The following is a 26,205-nucleotide window of genomic DNA, read 5'->3' as shown; positions in this document are numbered from 1 at the left end:
GTGAGGGTAGTGAGATCCTGGAACAGGTTGCCCAGAGAAGCTGTGGCTGCCCCCTCCCTGGCAGTGTTCAAGGCCAGGTTGGATGGGCCTTTCAGCAACATGGTCTAGTGGAAGGTGTCCCTGCCCATGGCGGTGGGATTGGAGCCAGGTGATCTTTAAGGTGCCTTCCAACCCAAACCATTCGGTGATTCTGTGAAATGACGTTGCAAAATTAACTAAAAAGAAATACTGCCCAGATCCTTAGAAGGGCCCAGTGCAGAAGTTACTTTGTGGTTTCTCAGCTACCGTGTAATAAAAATTAACGTGAATTTTACAGTGGCAAAGCTTTATTTCTGTGATTTTTTTAGTAGATTGGGAACTCTATTTGGAAATGATCTTTGTATTAACAACATTTTGTTGATGGAGAATTTCTCATAGAGATTTCCTATTCTTGTTTGGTGGTTATGACTTTTTTTCTATGACAACTGTAATTACCAGTTTGAAAATGTTAAGGCTGTTAAAAAGAAAGAAAGTTGAGGAGCACAACACCCATGCATTTATATGCTGATTTTTTGCATGCATTTTGTGTTCCTAATGGAAGTTGGACTTTTATTTCTCATTTGCTGTGCGCTTACCTTTGCTCATATTTTCAGATTTCATGTTGCTAATTTCTATTTTTCACATTCTAGTGTCCCACTTTAGTACATTACTTTTCAATCAGGTTAGTCAGGTCCATATGACAATACAGACACAATTAGGACTTTTAATTTAGGATGGGCCTGAACAACATGTATGCACATGTCCTCTGCACTCATGTGGTAAGTCAGATGTACTGGTTTCTAGATATAGGGACTTAAGTAATCTCAGCTCCCTGGGCATGTGGTGTGATGTCTTGAGCCAGAGAGCATGTAACATGAGATCCAGAATCAGTGTAATTTCTTGTGGAGTTCTCTGCACAGTGAGCCACACAGTCTAATGCACAGCATATGGACAGTAAGTGGGATGCATCCAGTGGAGGACTGTATGTATAATAGTAAGCTGTTATTCAGATAAGGAGCCTGTAAACTTGGTTTATGACCCCGAGCTTTACCTTGCAGCAATACCTGGAGAGAATACAGTGGATAAAGTCTTCCTACTGATTCTGACTCCAGTGAGGCTACTGAATAGGGAAAACAGTATTTGACTGCCAGTTTCTTAGTCTGTCTCCACTGCCCAAGAGCATATTTCAGATGCTGTGTTAGCACATAGGTAATGAGAACTCCATGCCAAAAAGGCATGTTTCATTTTACAAAACAGTGAACTAAATCTTACGTAATTGCAATATCATGCAGTGAATTTTAAATCCTCCATTGAAGGAGTAGAAATTATTCAGATCAGCTCCAGGAAAAGCAGAGTAAAACTCTCAAGTTGATGTATACTGGCCAAGATTTTAATATCTTTCAAAAATTCTGCTTAGAAAAATTAGACTGTTGGAACTTGTTAGTATGATGAGGAACTCTGATAATCCTATAGGTTTCTGTAAGTTACTTTCTTCATAATGTTCTGGTTTTTTCTTACTACTTTATAATGTCAGCTAAGATGGTTTGATAAGGTTTGTTGCAAAAGTGATACTTGATGGAGGGTTTTTGTGGAATCTTCTGACCTAAAATATGAATACTACATATTTCATAACTTAATACAGTAACTTTAGTAATCTGTTGTGATACATTTTAAGCACTCAGTTTATCCTAAGAAAGACAGAAGAAGTTAAAGTGAGAATTGCTAATAAAGTTAGGGAAAATAAACCCTGTATATTGAGATTAGCCAACACTTGATGTTAGTGTAGAGCCATGAGTTTGTATTGTGATATAGACTTTACTAACCTGACTGAAAAATAATGTAGTAAGCGTGGGATATTAGTCTTAAAATCACTCAGTGAGGGTTGCTGCAAATTGGAGACTGTGAATGCTGTCTGTAACCTTCACCACAGGAATTTTCTAATGTAGCCTTTGTCAGGGTTGCTTTCCAGAAAGAGGAACAGCAGAACTTTGTGTAAATGTGTGGTTTCTAGTACTGTGTAAGAAAGCACCTAACTTTTCTGTGATGCCACATCAATCTAAAAAATTGAGCATTTTACTTATATTTTCCAGATTAATTTATTCATTTTTCTTCGCTCTATGCCTGTTTTCCCAGTGTTTTTTTTGAGCTTTATCCTGTGTTATTGACCTTAAAACTTGAAGAGAGGGTAGCAATTATAAGGAGCTGCTTTGTTATTCGGAACAGGAATAGAACAATTTGCCAGTGTCTCTTAAGGCCATACAGGGCATAAGTAGTTTTCATAACAGCTCATTTTTAGCAAATTTAGATGATGATCAGAGAGAGTGCCTGTAATACTGCTAGCATTATCTGTAAGGTGGCCAGAGTCCAGACTGTAACCTGAGACAAATGGATGCTGGATTTTGATGAATTGCAGAGATTATCAGGAAAATGGTGAAGGTGTTGACAAAACCTGCTTCCTGTTCTTTTCTCCTTTCAGAGTCAACTCGCATCTTTTTGTGGAAAAAGACAGGAAAAGAAGAAACTACAATACCCTTCTCTTCTACCCTTGCTCACTGTTATCTTTCTGGTCCCAATTTCTCTCTTGGTGATCAGGATCTTATTATGGTATTTCTGCCTTGAGAATAACGGATTTTAATTCACTGAAACACTCAGGATCACTTAACTGTGTTTCCATCTGCTCTTAGTTTATCATGCAATCTCCCATGTAATCAAAACCAAATTGCAGGAGTCCCTTTAAACTCTGGATTTTTTTTCTTCTCATAGGTTTGGGGGAAAAACAAATCAAAATCAAATGTAATCTGTAAAATGCAAAAAGCAATCCCAAGCCACAAAATTCTTTCTTCTCCTTCTTTATGTTCATTTCAGTTTACTTGAATTTTAGCTTGTTCTGAAAGGAGGATATGATTTAGAGGTCGGAATTTTGCATGTTCGTTAACTGTGTGTTCTAGAGTGGGGCATTTTGAAGATTGATGTGTAACTCTGTGGTGCAGTTACCACTTCATGCAACTGTTTCAACAGTTTATCTTGTAGAACCTTCAAAGGTGACTCTGTCCCTCCAACAAAAAGAGTCTGCAGGGATTGTCAAGATAAGCACTGTCATAACGCCTGCACCAGCTCTCTCTGGAGGGATTTGTCTAATTGACAGTAGATGCAAACATCTTTATATGTTGCAACAGTTGATTCAGGGTAGTAGAAGGAAGCTTGTAGTCACATCTTTTGTGACCTACTCCTTTTAGCCGTTGGACTGTTTAATCACAAGCTGATAGCCTACTTTCTGTTTCAGGTTTCTATATATTTAAACATTTTTATAATCAACATAGTTAAAATTACATCCCCGGATATATTTTGAAGACATTTTCTTTTTGCTAAGTCAGGTATTCAAAAATAGGCAATTCAAGAATCTGGCTTGTCTGTTGAATCTTAATTTAGCTTCCTCTAGCATAAATATTATGATAATATAATGTATTATGTGATACATTATGATACAATTAAAACTAGATCTCCTTTCTGTAGCAGATCCTTACCTCATACAGTTCTGAACGGTTTCCCAGGATTTGTTTCTCATCTCCAAATCTGTTCTGTGACCATAGGCCTTACTTAGTCTATTCTATCAGTCATCTGCTCTGAGTATGATTCCTACACACCCTCCCCATAATACTAAATGCATTGTAGATATTTCTCTGGAATACCAGTGTGCATTCCTCATGCTACCATAGAAATCCTATTTGATAATGGATACATGGTTGCAAAAAAAGCAACCCCTCCTACTTAACTGGACATAGAGTTTGTGTTCCTTGTTTTATTTAGGCTCATGCTGACATACATTAGAGTAGATTTGCTGAACACTTGCAGCTGGAAATGGGTTGAGCTGTGCTTTTATATAGAAACAGCTATGAAAACGTCCAGTAATCTAATAGTGTGGGCAGGTTGTCTGAATTAGGTTTCAACTATGGATGTTCAGCTTGCATCTAGATATACGTAGCTGGCATTCAAGGTGGAGTTCAGCAAGGTCATAACATCCGTCTTTGCAACTGGATAAAGTAACCTGTTCAGATTTGTACTGAATTATTTGGGATGAAAACTGCCTATGCCATTGATGCAGAAACAATTCAGAGGTGACAGGTTTTATTAGCTCAGGTGCGCCACTGCTTGATTTCAGCTACACTGGCTCCCAGGCCCATTCTGAAAGAGCATAGCCATTTCTATAGTGCCTGTAACAGGATCTGATAAACTATTCTTAACTCAAGCTCTGGGGTTACCTCTGCACCCTGTTCATGGTGTCCTTCTTGCATTTGGCTTTGGTCCAGCTTGGCTTACTCGCTTCATCTCTTCTGCAATTAAGATGACTCCATTACTACTTTCTGTATGCTACTTTTTACTTTGACAGGGCTTGTTAGGTTAGAAGCATTTGCAAATAAAGCCCAGTATTCTGCCTGACCTATCAGGCCCTCTTTTTGACCTTTGTTGGAAAAGAAGGCTACATCGCATTAAGTGGAGAAATACCTACAGATCCATTATAGCTGGTGCTGAGGCAGAGCTGGTACCACCTACTAAACCTTAACTGGCTTTTGTGGAATTACTCTTATTTTCTATATGTAGTGATACTTCAGGGTATAGGACCAAATCACAGCTGACTCCATGTATTTCTGCTGTTAGTTGCATTGAAGTCAACAAACCCATTTATAACCAAAGTCTCAGTGTGGAGACTGAGATATGTATAATTTGTTTGTTGATATGATGTACAATATCCATATTATCTGAGCTTTTCTGCTAAATGAATTATCATCTTTAGTAAAGGAGAAATGGTTCTAAGAGTAGCTGAACTACATTTATGCGATGGCTTTGCTGAGCCTAACGATAACCCTGCTGGCTGTCTCTGAGGTGCAGCTGATTTTGTATGCAGGCCTGGTATGTTGATTGAAGCTGAAAAAAATGTTAACTTTTAGCTTCATGTTATGTGATTCAGCTGCTGTGTTTCCTACTTTGTATGTGGGGTTTTTTTCTATGTCCTTCTTCTGGAGGCAGAGATCTCTATAGAGATCACTCTAGGTTTTTCGCCAATTGCTTCTCTTTAGAGATCCTAAAGTTTTACCTGATTTGCCTCATTGGTTGTATTGTATATCCTCAGTAGCTGACTTTTGCCAGGAAATTTCAGATGCATGTCCTATCTCCAGTCACATCCTGAATCTTTACTGCACACTGTCAAAAATCAATGCAACAAGAAAAAATGGTTAGTCAAATTCTAGACAAATTCAAATTAGAGATAAGGTGCAGATTTTTAACAGTGATAGTGACTGTCTGGCTTTGTTCTCCATTCAATTATTTGTTTTTTGTCTAGTCTAAGAAGTTATCTGGCTCAATACCCAGCTATTGCTAAAGCTACCTTCTGTCGACCCTACAGTTTCTCTTCTCACAAATATGACTTCCGTCTGTTTCTCTAGTTTTTGTCTGTCTCTTACTTTATCCTTTCCTCTAGCACTCAGCTAAGCTTCCAGCTTCCATTTTCCTTTGTCTGCTCTCTGCAACCTGCTATGCTTCTGCCTCTGACACCTTCTGTCTTGTTGGGCACATCACCCTGTGACTCTCCATATATATGTCCAACTTCACCCTCTCCACCACATCCCTCTTGTAGTACACATGCACACGCATGCATACAGACCCCATTTCTTCTTCTTCCCTTCCCTTATTCTCAGTCTTGTACATTCACATGTGCCTCTGCCTTCCTAATTGCTGCATGTTTTCTGGCTGTGAGGATATTAAGAGAAGAGGGAGAAGGGGCAGATTCCTTTTTTGAGGTGTAGGTGGTGGTGATTAAAAATTTGTTTCAGCTCAGAGCTTCCCTATTTGATAAAACAAGACCAAAGCCCCACTATACAGTCTTTTATTTCAACATATGAGACTAGAGTTTGATTTTTCTCTTTTCAAATATTTTAGATTTTAATGATACTATATTTTGTATCAAGATTATAAAAAAATAAATCAGCAAGTAGATGAAACTAGAAAATATATTTGAAAACTGAATAAAAACAACCAAACATAAAAAATCAGCTTGGTAGCTGTAAGAACTTCTGTATGTATCTCATTTCTTTAGTTTTATTTGTTCCTACTCCTTCACATTATTATTTTTGCTTTATCTAGAAGAAATGATAAGTAAAAATATCTATTAGTTGATGTGTCTCTGTTTAAAAAATGTTCCTTGTTTTTCTTTAGATTAAAAAAACCCTCTTCCTCATGCATGTTCTGTTTCACATGGGCTATCATGACTTTCTAATCTGGAATCCTTTTCAAGGCTATTGATTTTTAAGCATAGCCCAATTATAGGAATTAATGAAACAAAACTGAATGGAAGACTTCATGAGGGAAGATTGTTTTCCTTTCAGTTAATTTCTGAGGTAGGTTGTATCTACCCACTCATAAGCCTGTATCCTCATAACCACAATACCAAAACATGGAGTCCCAGCGGTCTGGGCAGGATTATTTTGTGCAGCACAAAGGGATGCTGGCTGTTGATGTCTCACTATGATTTCTAGTTTCTTCTTGACAGATGATGACAGACTTGGTTTTGGACAGGCTTTAATGCCATTTGGGAGTAAGTAGTTAATATGATAGGATCATTGTAAGACCTTTGACACAGCCTCCCACAGCATTCTCCTAAGAAATCTAGCGGCTCATGGCCTAGACAGGTGTACTCTAAGCTCAGTAAAAAACTGGGTGAACGACCAAGCACAGAGAGTTGTGGTGAATGGACTTCAATCCAGCTGGTGGCTGGTCACAAGTGGTGTCCCCCAGGGCTCAGTATTGGGACCGGTTTTGTTTAACATCTTTATTGATGATATGGATGAGGGGATTGAGTGCTCCCTCAGTAAGTTTGCAGATGACACTAAAGTGAGTGGGAGTGTTGATCTGCTCGAGGGCAGGAAGGCTCTGCAGAGCGAACTGGACAGGCTGGATCAATGGGCTGAGGTCAGTTGTATGAGGTTCAACAAGGCCAAGTGCCGGGTCCTGCACTTGGGTCACAACAACCCCACGCAGCGCTACAGGCTTGGAGGTGAGTGGCTTGAAAGCTGCCCTGTGGAAAAGGACCTGGGGGTGCTGGTCTGTACTCGGCACTGGTGAGGCTGCACTTTGAATACTGTGTGCAGTTTTGGACCCCTCACTTCAGGAAAGACATTGAGGTGCTGGGGTGTGTCCAAAGAAGGGCAATGAAGCTGGTGAAGGGTCTGGAGAACGGGTCTTAGGAGGAGCAACTGAGGGAACTGGGTTTGTTTAGTCTGGAAGAGAGGAGGCTGAGAGGAGACCTTATTGCTCTCTACAACTACCTGAAAGGAGGTTGTAGTGAGGTGGGTGTTGGTCTCTTTTCCCAAGTAACTAGTGATAGGACAGGAGGAAATGGCCTCAAGTTGCGCCAGGGGAGGTTTAGATTGGACATTAGGAAAAATTATTTCGCTGAAAGGGTTGTCAGACATTGCAGCGGACTGCCCAGGGAAGTGGTGGAGTCACTATCCCTGGAGGTATTCAAAAAACATGTACATGTAGTGCTTCTAGACATGATTTAGTGGGCATGGTAGTATTAGGTTGACAGTTGGACTTGATCTCAGAAGTCTATTCCAACCTAACAATTCTATGATTCTATAATTCTAAGCTTTTTCTTATTTAATCTTCCTTAAATATAAGGCAAGGATACTAACCATTGTCAATGTCTACCTAATTTTGAATATTGTATGTCTATAGTCTGTCATCCTGTTAAAAGGAAGTGAAATAGCACATACAATGTGTTGTAACCTTTGTCTCATCTTCATTTTATTGTAGTGTAGTTATTTTGTGCTAGTGAGTCATCTCCATTGTGATCTCATCACAGGTCTTTTGATAAAAAGTCATTCATACCACAGTCCTGGTGCAGACAGCATCTTCTCTGTGTTTACCTGTTCATTGCTGCTAACCGTGACCTGCGCTCTCAATGCACACCATTCTTTTAACTCTTGTTTTTTTCTTTTGTCTTTCGTTCTCACATACGTGTGTTTCCACTCATCCTTCATTACTACCACTATTAATATTACTGTGGCAAAACTTCACATGATTATAGCAACTTCAATTTGCTTTGCTTAAGAGAAAAAATGAAGTTTTAACTGGATTTTGCAGTAGTACTCTGTAGGCAGTTGAAAAACCTTATTTACCATTTCTGTTACTACTTACATAAAATTTTAAAAAAAATGAAAGCACTGCATTACACAGAAATGATCCGTTAGTTGCAAAGTGAACAGACACTATTTTAAGGAAAGTGAGTGCTTCAGCATTTCTAAACTCTTACGTTTTTAGTAGTTTGTCAAATAGGTGCTTACTTTCTTAAAAAACTGTGTCCTAGGATTGCTACAGGTGAATGTTTACTATTTTAAATTCTTACTTTTAAGTAGCTGCATTTGGGTTTGTTTTATTGATCATGTATACAGGATTAAGATACTGGGCAATAAAGATTAATCAAAAGAGTGACCTCATGAATATGAGGTCATGACCAGACATGAATCCTCAAATTCATAAATACTTACAGGTGCAGATGAAGGACATTTCAATAATATTATAATAACTTATAAAACAATTACGAATACTGAGTCATGGAGCTGCTCAGTGTTAGGTGACCATGAAGTAGTATGGCCAGAAGAATGCTGCATCTGCATGATTAATAGGTGTATAAATGTAAGAAGAATTAAGTGGACTCTTTAAAACAACTGCTATTATCAAAGCTGTTTAATAAAGGAAATGATCCCACTTTATTAAAACTTACATGTAAATAAGAATATATGTAATTCCATACCATTCTTAATAATTGCTATTATGTTAACACACATATTAATATTTGTATAAATATTGTTTATAACATTATTTAAATGGTGTGATACTATAGAGAGATATAATATATAAATAATATATGTCTATATGTCTAGACAGCAATAAGTGTGAGGTTTCCCACTATAATTTCAAAACAATATTTTAATCATGTTCTGTGTTGATACTGGTTATCAGAATAATTCCAGAAGTGCCTAGAACAAGTAGGTAAGTGCCATTTTAGGCACCAGCTCAGGAGAACACTAAAGTGTGTACTCACAGTAATGACATAAATGCCATTAAAGTCAGAATTGCCATAATTAAATATTTTGTAAACTGATTTAACGTATTTCATTGCTCTTTCTTGTATTTTGATTTCTTCTCACAGATAGGATTTTTCCTCTTGCAAAACATTAGCTTACTTTTGTGTGCACCATTAAGTGAACTGTTATATTGCCATAAAATACTACTTAATCTACAGCATAAATTTTATGCTATGAAGTATGGCCAACACTAGAAGATGCTGCTATGTGGTATTTTCACTCTCATAAAATTTCTGCATACAATGAGAAATAGTTCATATTCACAGTGAAATACATGAAGAGTTGTTTTCAGGAATCCAATTATAGCAGGCTGCTCTCATGGTGCTTCTGCTTATGTACTGCATTTTGCCATCTACTCAGTAAAATAATTCTATCATATTAGGCAGACACTCCGGTACTGTTATTTATCCACCTGTAAACCCAAAACAGGCAGTCGATTTCTGCTTGGTGATAATACTATAATGATCTAATTATTTCTGTAGTACTTACAGTGGTTGGAGCAAACCTCATTTCCTGGTAGTGTTGTGTGCCATTAGCTGGAATAACAGGTAGTCATGTAGAATGCAATGGAAATTCCACATATAAGAGAAAGCATTACTTACTATTATGCAATCATATAATTTTGTTTCAGTTGTTTAATAGTCTAATTGGTCTGATTATTTCATTTTTATCAACAGCATTGCATTGGAGATAATGCTCTGACACTATCTGCTGCAAATAGTGAATTAGGGCCTTTTATGTTTAAACTTGTTTTAAGAAGCACACAAAGATATAATGTAGCCAGAATTCTACACTGAAGAGTTTGTAGTGAAATCCTCTTAACTCAGTTTTGAAGGTATTCACATGGATGCTTTCCTGTGAAGATGAATAGCTGGAACATTGGCTACAATAGAAGTCAGAATTTACTAGTAAGAGCAATTCTCTTAGTTAAAGGACGGGCTTAAACCTATATTGGTATCACAATGATGAGGATAATCAGATTTAAGCTAAAATTACTTATCTTTTACAGAATGAGATGTATATCACTTTGCTTTTTTATTTTGTCTGCAACTAACAGTGCTTCCAAATTAGTATTGAACCAAGTGTTTAAAAGACATTTTTGTTTATCTGTATGCAAGGACAGATACCAGAAACCAGAACTGCTAGTGAAAATGTACCTTTGCTAACTTTTTTCATTATTGAGACTCTGAGACAGCTTAAGATTATTTTGTTACAACTGTGTTTTGATGACAGGCATAAAATACACTGTATACAGCTTGAGTGTACTATGCAGGTTTTGCTCAAAACTCTAGAAGTTCACGCAGTACATGCCAAGCAATGAAAATTAGCAAGTCTAAATCACTTCCTGATGGTATGATTGCATTGGGAAGTTACAGGCTTGTGCTCTGTGAGTTCGACATACTTGGTTGTAAGAGACTGCAGCTTTTAATCCTGTTCAGAAATGAACTGATGAAAATTAGGATCTTAATCTGATTACTTTAGCATATTAGAAACAAATATGTAACATGTATTATTTCTAAATTTTTAAAGACTATGGTTAGCTTTTCTTTTGCAACCTTGCTATCTGAGAACAGGGTTTTTTACTGTTAATTGGAGAGAGCAGTAGCTGATTTGTACAAAGAATTTGTATGAATTGTGAGGAATATGAATTTAGGCTCACACTGATATTCTTACAACACTTTAATGAATAGACCTTCCTTACTTAGGACTTGTTCCTTTATTTTTAGTATTTCTATGTGAGAAGGCATTTTTTTTTTTTTTTTTTTTAACGTGTCAAACTGAGCTTATCTGTATTTTTAGTTCTTCTTAAGAAGAACTAACAAGTTCTTAGAAACTCTCAATCTTCAATACGGGAACATTGATTGATTGAGGGTGGGGATTTTTTTAGGATGGTCTTACATGTTTTTTCTGTAAGCCTCCTTGATTTACTGTTCTCATTCAAGCAATGCCACAATTTGTCAAGATTGGAAGGTTTTCACATTCATAAAGGCATATAATCATACTTACTAATTAAAAGATGATTCCTATGTACAGAGCAGTGAGCTCTGAGTATATAAACAAAATAATTTTCACCATCTTGTTTGTATGTGTTGGAGGGGGGAATTCCTTAAAACTTATTATTTTTATTATTCTGGTTACAGCATGCTATATAATATACATAGTCTGCTGTAACCAGAATAAGTCTGTTTACATGTGTAAGAAATGACACATATTTCAATAGAGTGTTTATCTTCCTTCTCTCTGGCCATATCTACTTTTTGCCAGTTAGCAGACTACATCAGTAACCTCTTAGATTAAAGGAAAGGTGATTGTTACCCCGTCCAGTTTGCAATAATATTCTGCTCTTTTAAGATTTCATAAGAATTTAAAATTCAGTATCCCAAGATTCAGCCCGTCAGGCTTTGGAAGATGTAATGCGTGTACCTATCTTTTGTAAAACAGGGTATTTCAAATTGGCTTTAGAGTCAAGGGCATCCAGTCAGCTCTTGATGTTCCATCTTACGTGTTACCCAGCATGGGAGTAAAGGGCATCGTGGGCTCTGTGCGTGCCAGCAGCCCTATTGGTGTACTCAGGATGCAATACTTGCTTGCTCACCTGGGGAGATCTGGTTGGCCCAAAGTGAGCGCATTCACTGTGTTGTGAGTAAAAAAGATCACTCACCTTTGCTTTCATCCTTGCAGCTTAACAATATGTTCTGGCAGTCTAATACTAAATAGCTAGATAATCCATAGTTCTGGATTATGTGTTTTATACAAAACCTTTGTTGCTCTTACACACTGAAAGTGGGCCATGTATGCTTTAAACAGACTGTGTTTTGCTGTTACGTGCACTGCTTTTTAAAAATTGCCATAAATGTCTCACTGGAGAAAGAGTGTATCAGGTAATTTTATTCACCTGTTTAACTGGAATCAGAGTATTAAGAAAATTGGAGGTCAGTAACTAGCATTGTAACTTGGGGTCAATACTGGGTCCAATACTGTTTGTCATCTTCATTAATGAGTTGCTTAATGTGGTGGAGTGCACCCTCAGCAAGTTTGCTGATAACATCAAACTGGGAGGAGGGGCTGATACACCAGAGGATTGTGCTGCCATCCAGAAAGACCTGGGCAGGCTGGAGAAACGGGCTGACGGGAACTTCATGCAGTTCAACAAGGCGCAGTGCAAAGTCCTGCAGCTGGAAAGGAAAACAACCCCAGGCACCAGTAGATGCTGGGGGCTGCCCAACTGGAAAGCAGCTTTTCAGAAAAGGCCCTGAATGTCCTGGTGGACACCAAGTTGAACATGAGCCAGCATGTTCTTGCTGCAGAGAAGGTGAATAGTATCCTGGGCTGCATTCAAAGTGTTGCCAGCAGATTGAGGGTGGTGATCCTTCCTGTCTACTCAGCACTGGTGAGGCCACGCCTGGAGTGGAGTGCTGTGTCCAGTTCTGGTCTCCCCAGTACAAGACAAACATGGGCATACTGGAGATAGTCCTACAAAGGGCCACTAAGATGATGAAGGAACTGGAGCAGCTCTCCTATGAGGAAAAGCTGAAAGAGCTGGAACTGTTCAGCCTGGACAAGAGAAGGCTCAGGGGGATCTTAATCAATGTATATAAATACCTGACAGGAGGGTGCAAAGAGGATGGAGCCAGGCTCTTTTCAGTGATGCCCAGTGCCAGGACCAGAGGCAATGGGTACACACTGAAACATGGGAGGTTCCTCGTGAACCTCAGGAAACACTTTTTCACTGTGAGGTTGACCAAGCACTGGCACAGGTTGCCCAGAGAGGTGCTGGAGTCTCCATCCTTGGAGGTACTCAAAAGCCATCTTGTCCTGGGCAACCGGCTCTGTGTGGTCCTGCTTTAGCAGGGGATTGAACCAGATGACCTCCAGTGATCCCTTCCAACTTCAATTATTATATGAAAATAGAGTGTTTTCTGGCTTTCCTGTGGTAGTACTGTGTTTACCAAGAAAAGGAATCAAGCAAAATGGAAGCAGTGTTTTTTATCTACAGTTTATCAGGTGTTTATTTCCTGGGAATTTTCGTTAAGGGACAGTCTATAGACACTATCATAGCCAGATTATTTGTACTAAAAGAAACCTGATCCCAGGCAAAATGAATAAACAAAGCAGTTGGCAGTTAAGATTCTAATCCATTTTACAATTACTCCAACTTAATATTTGAAGGGCGTTACAGCTATGCTTCATAATAGCAGACTTTTTTCTTTAATATTCTCTCATTTTATTTCTTATGATATGAACTGGAAATAGAAATGGCCTCCTAAGAAAATCCCACTTGAAACTTTTAATATATAGGGTCTTTTCACATTGCTAAGAAAGGCAGTATGTAAAAGTATGTACCAATGCATTATTTGCAAAAGAGTGTTGCTGTAGCCAATTCAGTGAAAAGTGAAAAGAAACATAGACTGAAGCAATGGCTGGCTACACACTAGCAAATAGTCTGATGTGGAAAGCTCCACTATGATTTTTTTGTCTTTGCCTGGAACAAGAAAATATAGTTTAGAAAAAAAAAATTAATACAGTTATATCAATCAGAACACTGTCTCTCCTGCTTATTTTTGTCCTGAATCAGTTTTTAAGAAACTGTTTTTTGCAAACACAGATTCACTTTTGGAAATTCTACATGTTGACCTCTTCCCCACCTTGGACGAGTGGACAGCAAATTTATTCCTCCAAGGCAGAAGACTCTGAAGTCACAGTAAAAGTTGCTTCAATTGCCAGTGTCAAATATGCAGCTAACATTGCCCAAGAAGTAAAACACTTTACCTCTCCAAACACATCAGTGTAGAATTTGAGAAACATGACTGCAAATGATCAATTAAAAATTGATTACTCTCATGTAACTAGTGGGACCTGTATTCACAATTTTTATAAACCCCTACAGCAACCGTTCTGTGATTAGAGAAGTGTATTTATCACAAATTATTAATTGGTTTTGACAATAATTTTCTTATAAGCCTGTATTTAATGTTACATTGGTGAAGATTTTAGGTCTATCAAAAATATGCTGCGCAGTTTTCGCTTTTAAGCAGCTAATATTTAAGGAAAGTTAGGAAAACTGCGTTTTGAAAGGTGAGTTCCTTCCTTTTTCTTAGGCTAACCTCAAACTGATGGGTTGAGGAGAACAGCTAATAGCTGTGTTTTGTTTGGTCTCACACCCCTAATGAGAGATAAATGTGAGTATCCTATCTGTCCTGTCTCACTGTACATCTATCTGTTTTTCTAGGAGGAGACTTCCTGTCCTTTTTAAGAAAAAAGAAGGATGAGCTAAAAACCAAGCAGTTGGTGAAATTTTCATTAGATGCTGCTTCTGGTATGGCATATCTCGAATCTAAAAATTGTATACATAGGTAAGGAAGATTTTTTTCCTCACTATTGTGATTTTGATCATTTGAAATGCTAGTTGTTTAAGTGTATATGGAGCTTATCAACAGAAACAATGTCTACAATTTGAAAAAAAAAAAGACTACACTTCTGAAAGGAAGTCATTATTGCTCGTCTAATTCAAAACTGTTCTGTTCATTTGGGTAAAAATAAGTACTACATTATTTTATCTGTGTAGTTTGTTGCTATTAGTATAAGTTAATAATGATTTTTCACCATAATAATGTGCATTATAAGGAGCCTAAAGCATACGATGACAATGAATCTTGGCAAAAAGCGTTCTGTGAGGCTTATATCCTGTCTGAAATTTACAGATACTTGCATGGCCAACAAAGAAGTTATGTTTGAACTGTGTTTCAGAAAAATCCTCTGGTTTCTCAGATAATAGAGGGAGAAAAACTAGAGTTCTGTATATTAAAATATTAATTACCTGGAGTGCTTTCTCTAAAATACAGAAGATTATCAGGCATTATGCTCTTGGGGTACCTTATTTCTGTTCCTACCGTTCCTTTTTGTTTTGTTTTTTTTCCTTCAATTTGACTCCATTGCAGTGCGGCTTGTGCTTAATGTCCACCTATTTTTCTCTCAGAATATCACAGTATATGCCCTGCTACAATGATACAGCTCAACTATGAGACATAAATATGATGATAATCCATTTTACAGAAAAATTCTGAAGAACAAGTTTTCATTTGTAATATTGATGACTTCTGCTTTGTGATGTAGAATATTTGTAGGTGAACTGTGTGCCACTTCACTTACATAATCAGCCTGTTTCATATTTAGCACTGTTCTGATGAATGCTGTGTTGGAGATGAATGGCATTTCTCTTAGATTTTTGTGAACAGTGAATTGTTCAGTTGCAATCATGCAGGTCAAAAAGTAGATTTATCTTGAAGAACGTTCTTCCAATGAGAGTAAGCTCAAAACCTATTTATAAAGTCTTACAGATTATTGTGTCACTTATATAATTTTTGCTTTTTTTTTTTTTTTTTTTTTTGGTGTTCAACTTGATTTAAGGAAGCTTAAAAAGAATAGTAATCTTATGCTGTTTCCAGAACTTGGAAAATTGTTTTGAAACATGGGTTAATTGAAACACTTCTACAAGATCACGATATATGAGAAACACTGGAAGAAAAAAAAACTCAATTCACTATACAAAACTATGAAATATTCCTTTCAGGGAATCCCGGAAAGGTGTTGTAAGCACTGTGGGGAAAAATGGAAGTAAGGTCCCTGCATTCTGTCTTGAGGAATGTGTTTCATCCTGGCTCTGTTTGCTGAGAAAATAATGGCATAAAACTCGGAGCAAGTAACAGCATTAGTGATTTATACTAGCCTCATAAATGCTCTAGGGTTCAGTAATTTTGGTAACTGTCAGATTAATGTTAAATCAGAAGTGCCTGTTTGGAACTCCTGTGTTCATAGAAAATAAAACCAAGGGGAAAAGTAATAGCTGAATAACTAAAATTTTTTAGAACTGTATTGTGTACTGTCTTAGTTGGTAATTGCAATTACCCAAAAAGAGTATGTTATTTATTCATTAAATGATAGTGTGATGTCTGCAAAATAATAATAATTTTAGAGACAATTATTTTTTGAGAAGTGCTATCCCTACCTCCCCCCCCCTTTGTTTTTTTTTTTAGCTCTGGAAAAAGGCTATCCCTGCTCATCTATGTGGATTAGTACTCTTCTAACTACTATAGATGACAATGTGGCTTCAGTGTATCTCTGAAGGACACACTGGTGTTTAGCAGTAAATAGGAAGAGCTTTTGTTTACAAAGCTAATAGTGATTCAGAGAATATATTTCAGAGAGAAATATGGAGCAATGCTTTACCATATGAAGATTTAGTTGTTTCTTTGTTTTCAGTTAGAAATATGTCATATAGATCTCCAGTTAAGAAAAAGAGCTGTAATCTAGTTTGTTTTGTTAGTGCCATAGACTTGCCAATGCATACAAACCAGATTACACATACTATGGTAGAAGTAGGGAAAAAGTTCTGTCCCCCTGTTTGCTTTTTAGCTTTCAAAATCTTCACAAAATTTATTATCATCACAGATCATCACAGGAGGTTATCAGAGAAAGCTACCACTTTCCCTAAAGGCAGAGACAATATTTTTAGTAAACCTATCCTGAAGAAAACTACAGTTTTAAAGTGCAACTGAGCAAGCAAACAATATCTTCAGGAAAACTGCTTAGTTTTATGAAACACACGGGTTAATAAATCAAAACATGCATTTCCAGTATTATTTTACCAATATTATTTTCTGGGATATTCACGATTATTTTTTGTTTTATCTGGTTGGCCATAATATGTGCTTATTATATTTGTGAGGTAATTCTTCTGATTTTCATAGGTAAACATAATGAAATTTTCTAAATCAGGACCATAGCCAACCAAGTTTAGTGATTTTAGCATTAATGATAGAGGCATTTCTGAGTGGGTTGTTTGGGGTTTTTTTTGAGTTACTAATAGAGGTTAATTGGCAAATACTTACTCTAGAAAAGTAGCTCAGGAAGTTTTAAAATGCATTTTACCAAAGGCTAAACTGCATTTTAGTAGGATTAGCATAGATAAATTTTTTCTAGGGCTGTTTCCTGTTTGAGGGGTTTGAGCATTTATCCAGGATTTCTGGGCACCCTGGGGGATGGCTGGAGATACATTTGTCTAGAAATCCTGTCTGCCACAAAAGCAGAAAGCATCTGTTGCTTACTGGGTAATTTGAAGGTGTTGCACACTAGCAGATACAACGCTTTGTGCCAAGTTGCAAACACGGTATACAAGGGAATGACAGGCTATCAGGGAGAAGTCAAACTGTCTAGTGCTTTGTAAGCAAGCTCTTAGGTGTTAAGGACTCAGAACCCCACTGGAGTTTCAGCCCCTCCTTACCCGAGCACTGAAGGTGCAGCTATGTGACTACATGGTCTGTACAAGGAATTTGGGAGCCCTTGTTCCCTCCTTTTTAGGTCAGGTAAGACAAATTAGTCCTGTGTAAATTTAATGTTGAAAGCACATAGATTAGAGTGGAACAGTTTAAATCATAGTAGGAAGATTTAGCAGAATGTAAAAAGAATACTAATATTTTGCAAGAACAATAAACTTGCGCTTTTTTGTCAGAAACTTCATCAACTGAAAGTGGCTCTCAGGTAAAAACAAGGTAGGAAAATTAACTAGAGAGAAAATGGTCTAAGCAGTAGATTGTTTTTTATTTTGTGTAAAAGCCCATAGGCTTTGAATACTATTTCTTAAGGATCAGTAATATATACTTAGAAATAGTTTCTGTTATGTAGGTTGTAGCAAAACAAAATTGTTTTGCTTCATGCTATTGTTCTTCTGCAGTATTCAATTTGTAGTTTTAAAGATTTGTTCAGATCCTCACCTTTTTTTTTTAGTAGTTTAGGAGACCATAATTTAGTACTGTGAACATTTGACTTGCTGTCAATGTGAAACTAAAGCTCCTCAGTGGTTTATTAAAATTCTTTTTAATGCCACATTTTAGTTGTAGCTGCACTAGCTATACTTGGCCTTTATATTTTAAAATTTGACCTAAATCTGTACTGGCTTTCTGAAATTGCTATTTGAGTCATACTTTGACTTAGACTTTCAGCAGTGGGGCCAGTGCAACAACTAACCTGCTCTTTTCGATTTTTGTGTGCGCTATGGTGTTTCAGTAGGTGCCAATATAAAGTTAAAATTTGTCAGACTTAGAATGCTTACTGCATGTGAGTGATTATTTGATCTGCATTTTCATCTCCACTAGCATCCAGATATCACTTGTTCTTTGCTCACTTTGTTCTGTTTGAAGTGCAGAAATGAGTGGGCTTGAAGGAAAAAATAAAAAAAAAAAGCTGCATGAAAAGACACTATTAAAAGAAGTGAAAAGAGAGGTTGAACACATGCAAAATGGAGTCATTTCATCTCCATTCAATTAACATGAGATTGAAGAATTGTTTCTTACTTTTAATTTTTTCCATATGCTATTGTTTAGATAGTTCCATTTTTTCTGTTAATTAGAAACACGAGAAAAGGATAGAGATAAGATTTCAGTTGGTTCAATAAGCATGTGTGAGTGGTTTTCTTTTCCAGTATTTGATTTGCGTGTGATGACTGCATTTTTCCATAGTTTATGTTTAGTTTTCAAACCAATCCTGTAGGAGTATAGGAGAGAAGCTGCAACTACCTGTTTCAGAGAATTTAGACACACCTATTGTTTGTTTTATTTTCCCCTCTCTTTACCACCATCATTTCGTAATGACAATAATACAAAGTATAGCAAAGTTAATTGGGAAACTTTTAATTTTTAAAGAAGCAATTATGTGTAGGACTTCCTATGTTTTTATCATTTGATAGTCAGTACAACCTTTCAAAATCAAAGATGCAGTTAAGTCTTGAAAATATTTCTGTGTGGAAAATTGTGTTGTAGTTTTACCTACAACTAATATGTATATAATTCTAACTGAAATAAAATAATCTGATATATTCGTGGCAGAAATATTGTTCTTTTTTTCAGTTAGCTGCTGTGCTCCTTGATAGTGTTCTGCACACAGTTTCACTGCTTTACTTGAGAAACAGTGATTTTTACCTTGTTTTAAGAGCTTTTACACATCTGTTAAGAACCAGTTTATTTCTTAAATAATTTAATCTGAATGTCATGAGGTTCAACATGGCCAAGTTCAAAGTGTCAGAGGAATACCCAGTATTAAAACAGAGTGGAGGATGAAGGGATTGAGAGCAGCCCTGTGGAGAAGGACATGAGTATACTGTTGGATGAAAAATTGGATGTGAGCTGGCAGTGTGTGCTTGCAGCCCAGAATGTCGTGGGCTGCATCAAAAGCAGTGTGGCCAGCAGGCCAAGGGAGGGGATTCTCCTGCTCTGCTCCACTCTTGTGAGACCCCACCTGCAGTGCTGCATCCTGCTCTGGGGCCCCCAGTACAAGGAAGTCATGGATCTGCTCGAGCAGGTCCAGAGGAGGGCCACAAAGGTGATCAGGGGGCTGGAGCACATCCCCTACGAGAAAAGGCTGAGCGGGTTAGGGTTGTTCAGCCTGGAGAAGAGGAGGCTGCAGGGAGACCTCATTGTGGCCTGTCACTATATAAAGAGGACTTACAAGAAAGGCAAAGACTTTTTTTACCTGTAGCAACAACTACTGACAGGACATGGAGCAATGGTTTTAAACTGAAAGAGGTTTATATTGAATATAAGGAAGAAGTTTTTTACAGTGAGGGTGATGAGACCCCAGAACAGGTTGCTCAGAGAAGTTGTGGATGCCTTATCATTGGAAGTCAGGTTGGATGGTGCTTTGAGCCACCTGATCTTGCAAAAGGTGTCCCTGCCCATGTCAGGGGGGTTGGACTAGATGATCCTTGAAAATCCCTTGCAACCCAAACCATTCTGTGATTAAACTAACTGGAAGACGCATTATTAGGAGAAAGCTATAATAAAAAAGTCTTAAAAGTGATCAACTAATAAACACTCTCAATGTCAGTTTTTCACTAGAGTTACCAGCAGTGGTCTTCACCTGTGCATCTGCCAAATGCAGCATAAAGTTAGTATTCAATTCAAGTGGCTTATTTTTAATGTATGTGCTATGTGAATGAGAATATATGGAGCAACTGCTTTCAAGGTATATTCCTTAGTCAAGTTTTCCTTTCAGTCAGTGTATTTATGTTCTGGAAATCTCCCATGTTCTGAATTAAAGAAGATGTGTTGGTTGGTAAGATAATCATGTTCTGTGGTACAATTCTTCCATTTTTAGTCATATCACTGCCACTTCTTTTTGCCTTAGTTTTCCAGCCATTACAAACCCCGCATTAAATTAAAAGTGGCTGGTTTAGTTTCATGCTATGAAATCCTGGCTCTGTGGATGTTAATTCAGGATTTCTATAGTTTTCTTTAGATCTGTACCATTTATATTAATTACATATAAATTACTAGAAAAATACTTGCTTCTCTTGATACTAATCTAGTTTACCTGACCTACTCTGCTCCCAGAACTTTTTTCCCTCTTCAATCTCATAACTGCTAATGTGAAGAATTTTGGAAAGAGGTGTCAGAACTCCTTCATAACCATGAGTGCCTTAAGAGCTATACTGAAGTTAGTCTTTCCTTTCCTGTGAATCTTCCGTTTCTTCCTGTTTCAGCTACTACAAAAAGGATGAAAATGATTCAGTTTAGCATAGGTGCTGTTCACTTCTGCGGTTCAGTAGTGATTCAAGTCTTCTGGGAGCAGGAGAGTGATGGTTTAGCTCCAAAACTGAGCAGATCTCCTTCCTAAGGAGAGGGAAGTACCTGCCTGCTTGATTTCTCTGTGTAAATCCAGTGGAAGACAGGAGCTAAATACTTGTCTGTGCCTGCTTTTGGCTGGCTCCAAGCAATTCAGTGCTCAGTGGAATGGCTGTTTTGGTTCTGTTCCGAAGTAGCTTACTCTCCTTGAGCACAACATATTTCTCTGAATTTCCTCCTGGGCAATTGCAATACCTAGACCTTTATTGTAGTTTCTGTAATTTTCTGTGATGGTGGTGACTTATGAAGAAAGACTACATTTTGGTGGAATGAGTTTGTCTTTATATAAACTAGATGGATTCTTTGAGCTTTGTTGTGCAAGCATTAATTTGCCATTATTAATTAGCTTTTCATGATTCATTCAGAACTGCATGTCTAAAATTAAGTGATGATATGAGATTCCATTTCTGTAGGTTTTTTTCATAGTAAATATTTAATCATTTATTACAGAATCAAAAATTTCTGTACTGTTGCATTAATAATAACAATTGGTCATGTTTCAATGAATAAGTCTTTCAGAGAATTATTGTCAGTAGTACAGTTGAAACACCACATAAATGTAATGAATAATCATAATTTCAAGTCTTAATTTATAAGATGATGTCTCTGCTTTATATAAGATTATATTTCAAAGCATGTTTTTTACAATATGAATATTGGAAAGATTTCCAATATTGGAAAGAAGCCCTCCTTCTTCCTGCTGTGTTGTGGGTAGCTGAGGATCTGTCTGCCAACTCTTTCCAAAAAACATAAGTTCAAAGAACAACTTGTGGGAGTCCTAGTTGCTGCTAAGCAAATTAAGGAAATATTGACTGTTGCTCACACAGTGGCGCTGCTCCCCTTGCAGACTGCTTGGCACTCTGCTCCTAATGCAAGATGCACCTGTCGTAAGGCTGCAGTGTTTGCCGACGCTCTGCTAATGCTGTACCAAGGCACTTGGAGACTTCAGCCTGTCTGTTCACTCCAATAGTGTGATGCTCTCGAGGTGCTTGGTCTGCACAAGATCTTTTTTTCATCAGTGGCCGTAAAAACTGCATTCTGGATCACAACATTTATCAGTACAAATGTGTCAGTGATTTCAAATGCTACAGGAAATTATTTTTCATAGTTTTCACTCTTCTGTGTTTCTTCAATATGTGCTATTTCCACTTATACAACGCTCTTCAACTGTTGTCATCTAGAAGGAGAGATGGGTGAACACTGCTATGTGTCACTCTGCTTGCTATATAGGAATAGAGTATTATGTACCAGGTTTCAGCTTTTAAAAATAGATTTTCAAGGGGTTTCAAGGGTTTTTTTCTGCAATTTACGGTCGTCTCTGCAGCCACATTGGTAAACGTGGTTTGATCCTAGGGAAATGCATTTATAAGTGAAGTTGAATCAGTTCTGAATTGGTACTTCTGGTTGTCTGAAATCTTATTTGAGAAACATGATTATTTTTTTCTTTAATGAGCTTGCATGATTCTGATCTGAAAGTATTAAAGAAAAAAAAACAGGGAAAACGTAAGTATCCAAACCCGTTAAATTTAATATTATGAATATTGTATACTTTAAACTGATTATAATAAATTAGAGAGATTATTGAATTCTAAGTATGCTGTAATGTAAGTGGATGTGAACTATGGTGAAGAGCTGTGTCTGAATAAAAAGTGAGCTTCCTTCTAATCTATTATCTGTTTCCCTAAGCTGTTGAATTCTGGCATGGCTGAATAACAAAAAATTTAAAAAGGGAGAGGAATACAATTTTTCCTTGTGGACTCTGTGTATTTGTTGTGGAGGTTCATACTGCTTCCCCTTGTGTGCTTTATTTGAATTTCACCCCAACCTCTATTAAAACCAAATTAGCTTTCTCAGATTTAGCTTTGCCACAGCTGCAGAAGGCTTGTAATTAGAGTAACAGATACATGGATTTGGCTGGTCAAAATATGATGTAAGAAATGTCTGAATACATTTTTGTTTACTCTAAATCTCAACATATCATGCTATCTCAACAAGACCGTGCTATCTTTCATATATTCCTGAATTATGCTTGATGAAGATCTGTTACCAGAGGAGTCAGTGGTCACAGTGAGTAGGAAATATGTATCTGAATTGTGGCTTTTTGGTGTTACTGTATTAGATAAATAGGTGGTAGAATAAACATATGATTATATTAATGTAATGATTGGCACATTAATGATAGAACTGGAAGTTACGGTGCCTTTTTTTTTTTTCAAGAATAACACATTACTTTATTCAGCTGCTATTAAGACAGACTTTTTTGCCATTGGGAATTTACAGCACCAATTATCTCTACCATTTGCTACTCTTCTTTTTAAATATTAAATTACAACAAAGTTGTTGTTTAACTGTGGTTGTTCTGAGGCTAATATTAAAAATTAATAGTTCCCAGAGGCCAGTTTAGTACAGGATATTAAATTCTACTGTTTCTCAGTTTGGAATGGCAAATTGAAGTTTCTTCATATGAAATAAATAAAGAGAAATTAACTCTCTCTTTCCGTGGTTGACTTCTCTTTTGATAAGGCCTTTATAACATTTCATCTTATTTAATGACATTTCTTTTAGGTTTCATTTTATATCTAACCAATACACAGTCTGAGTATCAGCTGAATGGCAGCAGGGGTAATCCAGTATGATCAGCCAGAGATAGTTCTTTACAGTAACGTTTTGAAGTGCCTGTTAAAGTTTTCAATGAGGTTGATATTTTCATTTGACAGTAAACTTGCCCTAGTGATGCCTATTCAGCTTGTGCTTGAATGTCATCCTTTATGTGTTCCCTATAAGAAGGGGAAAATATCCAATTATTTCAGACCTCTGAGATTTCAGTATGTCACTTTTCGTAGGATGATGATTTAAAATGTCGTGTAGAGTTAAGCTAATGATAGTAATAGATAAATTGTTTGGCACATTGTTTCAGTATTATTTTGTAGACCTAGTTTTAAAAAAAATGCAATGTCCATATTGACAATAAACTATTATAATGAAAATATGTGGTGATAGAATCCACCCATAGCTGCTAATACAAGGGAAGCTGAAAATCTTATTTTTCACAACAGATAGAAATGTATAACAGGTTCCATTTTTGCTTTCTGTTTTGGTGCATTTCATCTTTCAGTTGGCAATTAGGTTTACCATTAGAAGGTGATTTCTTCATTATGATCAACTGACTGTATTGTATTTTTAAGGAACCATAAGTGTTTCACGTATTCATGTATAACTTATGTTGTGACCTGAGACCTTAATTTAACACTTGCAGATTTTGTGCTTCTGAAAGAAACTAATATAGCGGCCCTGGTGGATGAAATCATTTGACTGGGCATGAGAGCAGAACAAGGTTTCCACTCAGACTGCCCCTTCCAGCCCACCCCAACTGATGTCTCATCCTGTCCTGCCAAAGATTTCCTTAGATTTCAGGACTTCCATGGCCACTAGAGTTCCTTGGCCTCTCTGCTCTGTCTTTTCATTAAAGAAAGCGTAATACATTGTTTGCCGTGTGGGAAGTGGAAATTACACTCACTGGATTTATATTGGATGAAAGCTGTATACCACTTAACTGGGAACGTCCTTTTGCCTCTTTCTGAACTGGTCTGCATTGAAATGAATGACCTTCCAGAAGTGGTATCTGTAGCTGAAAACACCTGGTTTTCATACTACTACCAAAACCCATTCTTCTTTTCTTGAAAGTTCATGTTACTAACTCAGGTTTTGTTATTGGGGTGGGGTGGCAGGTCATAGCTTGGGTTTTCCATTCAGCGCATTCATGGGCACATTACCAGACCAAAATTTGACTAATGTAACTTGATATGATTAATGAAAAAAAGAGTAATAATATTGAATTAATAATGTAAGTATTAGCATGATATCCAAGTTAATTTGTAAATTAAATATTTTGCAGCATTAACTAATTTTGAAGAGTTACATCCGTATAATCCGCATCCTTGTTCTGATGAAATGGTCAGCTTTCCTTATTCAAGGACCTCAATGGCTAAATGAGAACATGTCTGAAAACCACTGAGTTATGAGCTCTGTAATCAGAATATTTTGGGGGAGGCAGCTGTAGGAGCAGTTTACAGATGGGAGATGATGATAACACTTCAGGCATTTGCTCAGTCATTGGTGGGAATGAGTGAGGCTAAGCAAGGAGCTGGGTTCCTGGGCACACAGAATGCCAAGGTGATTCGGCATCACAAAGGAGAGATGTGAGAAATCCTTGCTAAGGAGCATACATTGTACACAAATATAAAAGGAAGGAAATGTGCCATTCTCAGGAGAATATTTTGTAAGAAAATGAGCCTAAACCCACTTTTTAGAGTTCCTTTACTTTCTGATGGTCCAGGGCTTCTCATTCTGAGATTTCACACTTTTCCTTTCCATCGTCCCTACCTTCCAGGTTTTACTGCATAATTAGCTAAGATGTGAATGAGAAAAAAAATTCGCAGAAGGAAAATTTGTTGGGAAGGAAATGTTATTTGTTCTTGTTACAGCAGAGGTAAAGCACAACAGTTTTATTAGCTAGCTGGTATTTTTGCTTTTACATATTTGAGTAACAATGAATCCATTCCTGGAGATCTCAGGTAATGGTCTGGTCTTTCTGCCATGCTGAACTCATGTTCAGAACCCAAGGCTCATCAGAAGGTCCAAAAGGACAACACAAGGTATGTGTTCAAAATACTGTGAGATATTGTAGTAAAATATTGTATATGATGCATATAGTTACATGGTCTGTTCTTTTAAAGTGTATCTATTTTATTTGTGTGAGACAGCTGTTCTTGATGTGTAAAACCAAAATAAAGTTCTTGCATTAGAAAACTTAAGTTTTATAGACAGTGGGGAGCAGAGTTAAGTGTCAAAAGCTAACTATAGAAAGGATGATATTTATTGTAAGAAATCAGAAAAATTCTTAGGTTATAAACAATTATAAGACATCTCAGAGGAGGTTTAGATTTTTTTCTTACTACAAAAGGTGCATATTATGAAAAATATGTCTTTTTTTTACCTTTGTGGAGTTGAGTCAGTGTATCTTTTTCTCATGAGATATCCCTGATACAGAAAATTTCCTCTTAAAAAATGAGTAAGCTTCGCTAGAAATAAAGCAAATGGGATTGAAAGAAATGTAAGCACATTTTCTTAGACTCAAGCTGTAGCATTTTGAGTATTATGGTGTTGCGTTAGGGTTGTTTTTATTTAACTGCATTACCGCTTTCTTGTTGATAAATATTAGGAATTTACCAGTATTATTCAGACAAAATAAGTAACCATGGAAGCAGCTGAGAATGGTCAGATAAGAATTAGAGCTTCTCCTCCCAAAACAGAGGCAGGATCATTAGCTCAGCTGAAGTTATCTGTACTAATGCACACAGCATGGGCAA

The 26,205-nt window shown here is 37.0% G+C and overlaps 1 protein-coding gene across 1 annotated transcript in view; it reads left to right on the top strand.

The window, feature by feature from the left end:
- FER (FER tyrosine kinase) overlaps window positions 1-26,205 on the top strand; it is a 166,368-nt gene that overhangs the window by 109,490 nt on the left and 30,673 nt on the right. Inside the window, exon 15 of the mRNA XM_086478933.1 lies at window positions 14,392-14,515. Within this exon, the coding sequence (XP_086335059.1) occupies window positions 14,392-14,515 (124 nt within the window). The remainder of the gene's footprint in view (window positions 1-14,391; window positions 14,516-26,205) is intronic.

This window comes from Leptosomus discolor, chromosome Z (assembly GCF_034619465.1).
Source record: "Leptosomus discolor isolate bLepDis1 chromosome Z, bLepDis1.hap2, whole genome shotgun sequence".
In the NCBI taxonomy this organism is placed as follows: Eukaryota; Metazoa; Chordata; class Aves; order Leptosomiformes; family Leptosomidae; genus Leptosomus; species Leptosomus discolor.
This window is presented reverse-complemented; position numbering and strand designations above follow the sequence as displayed.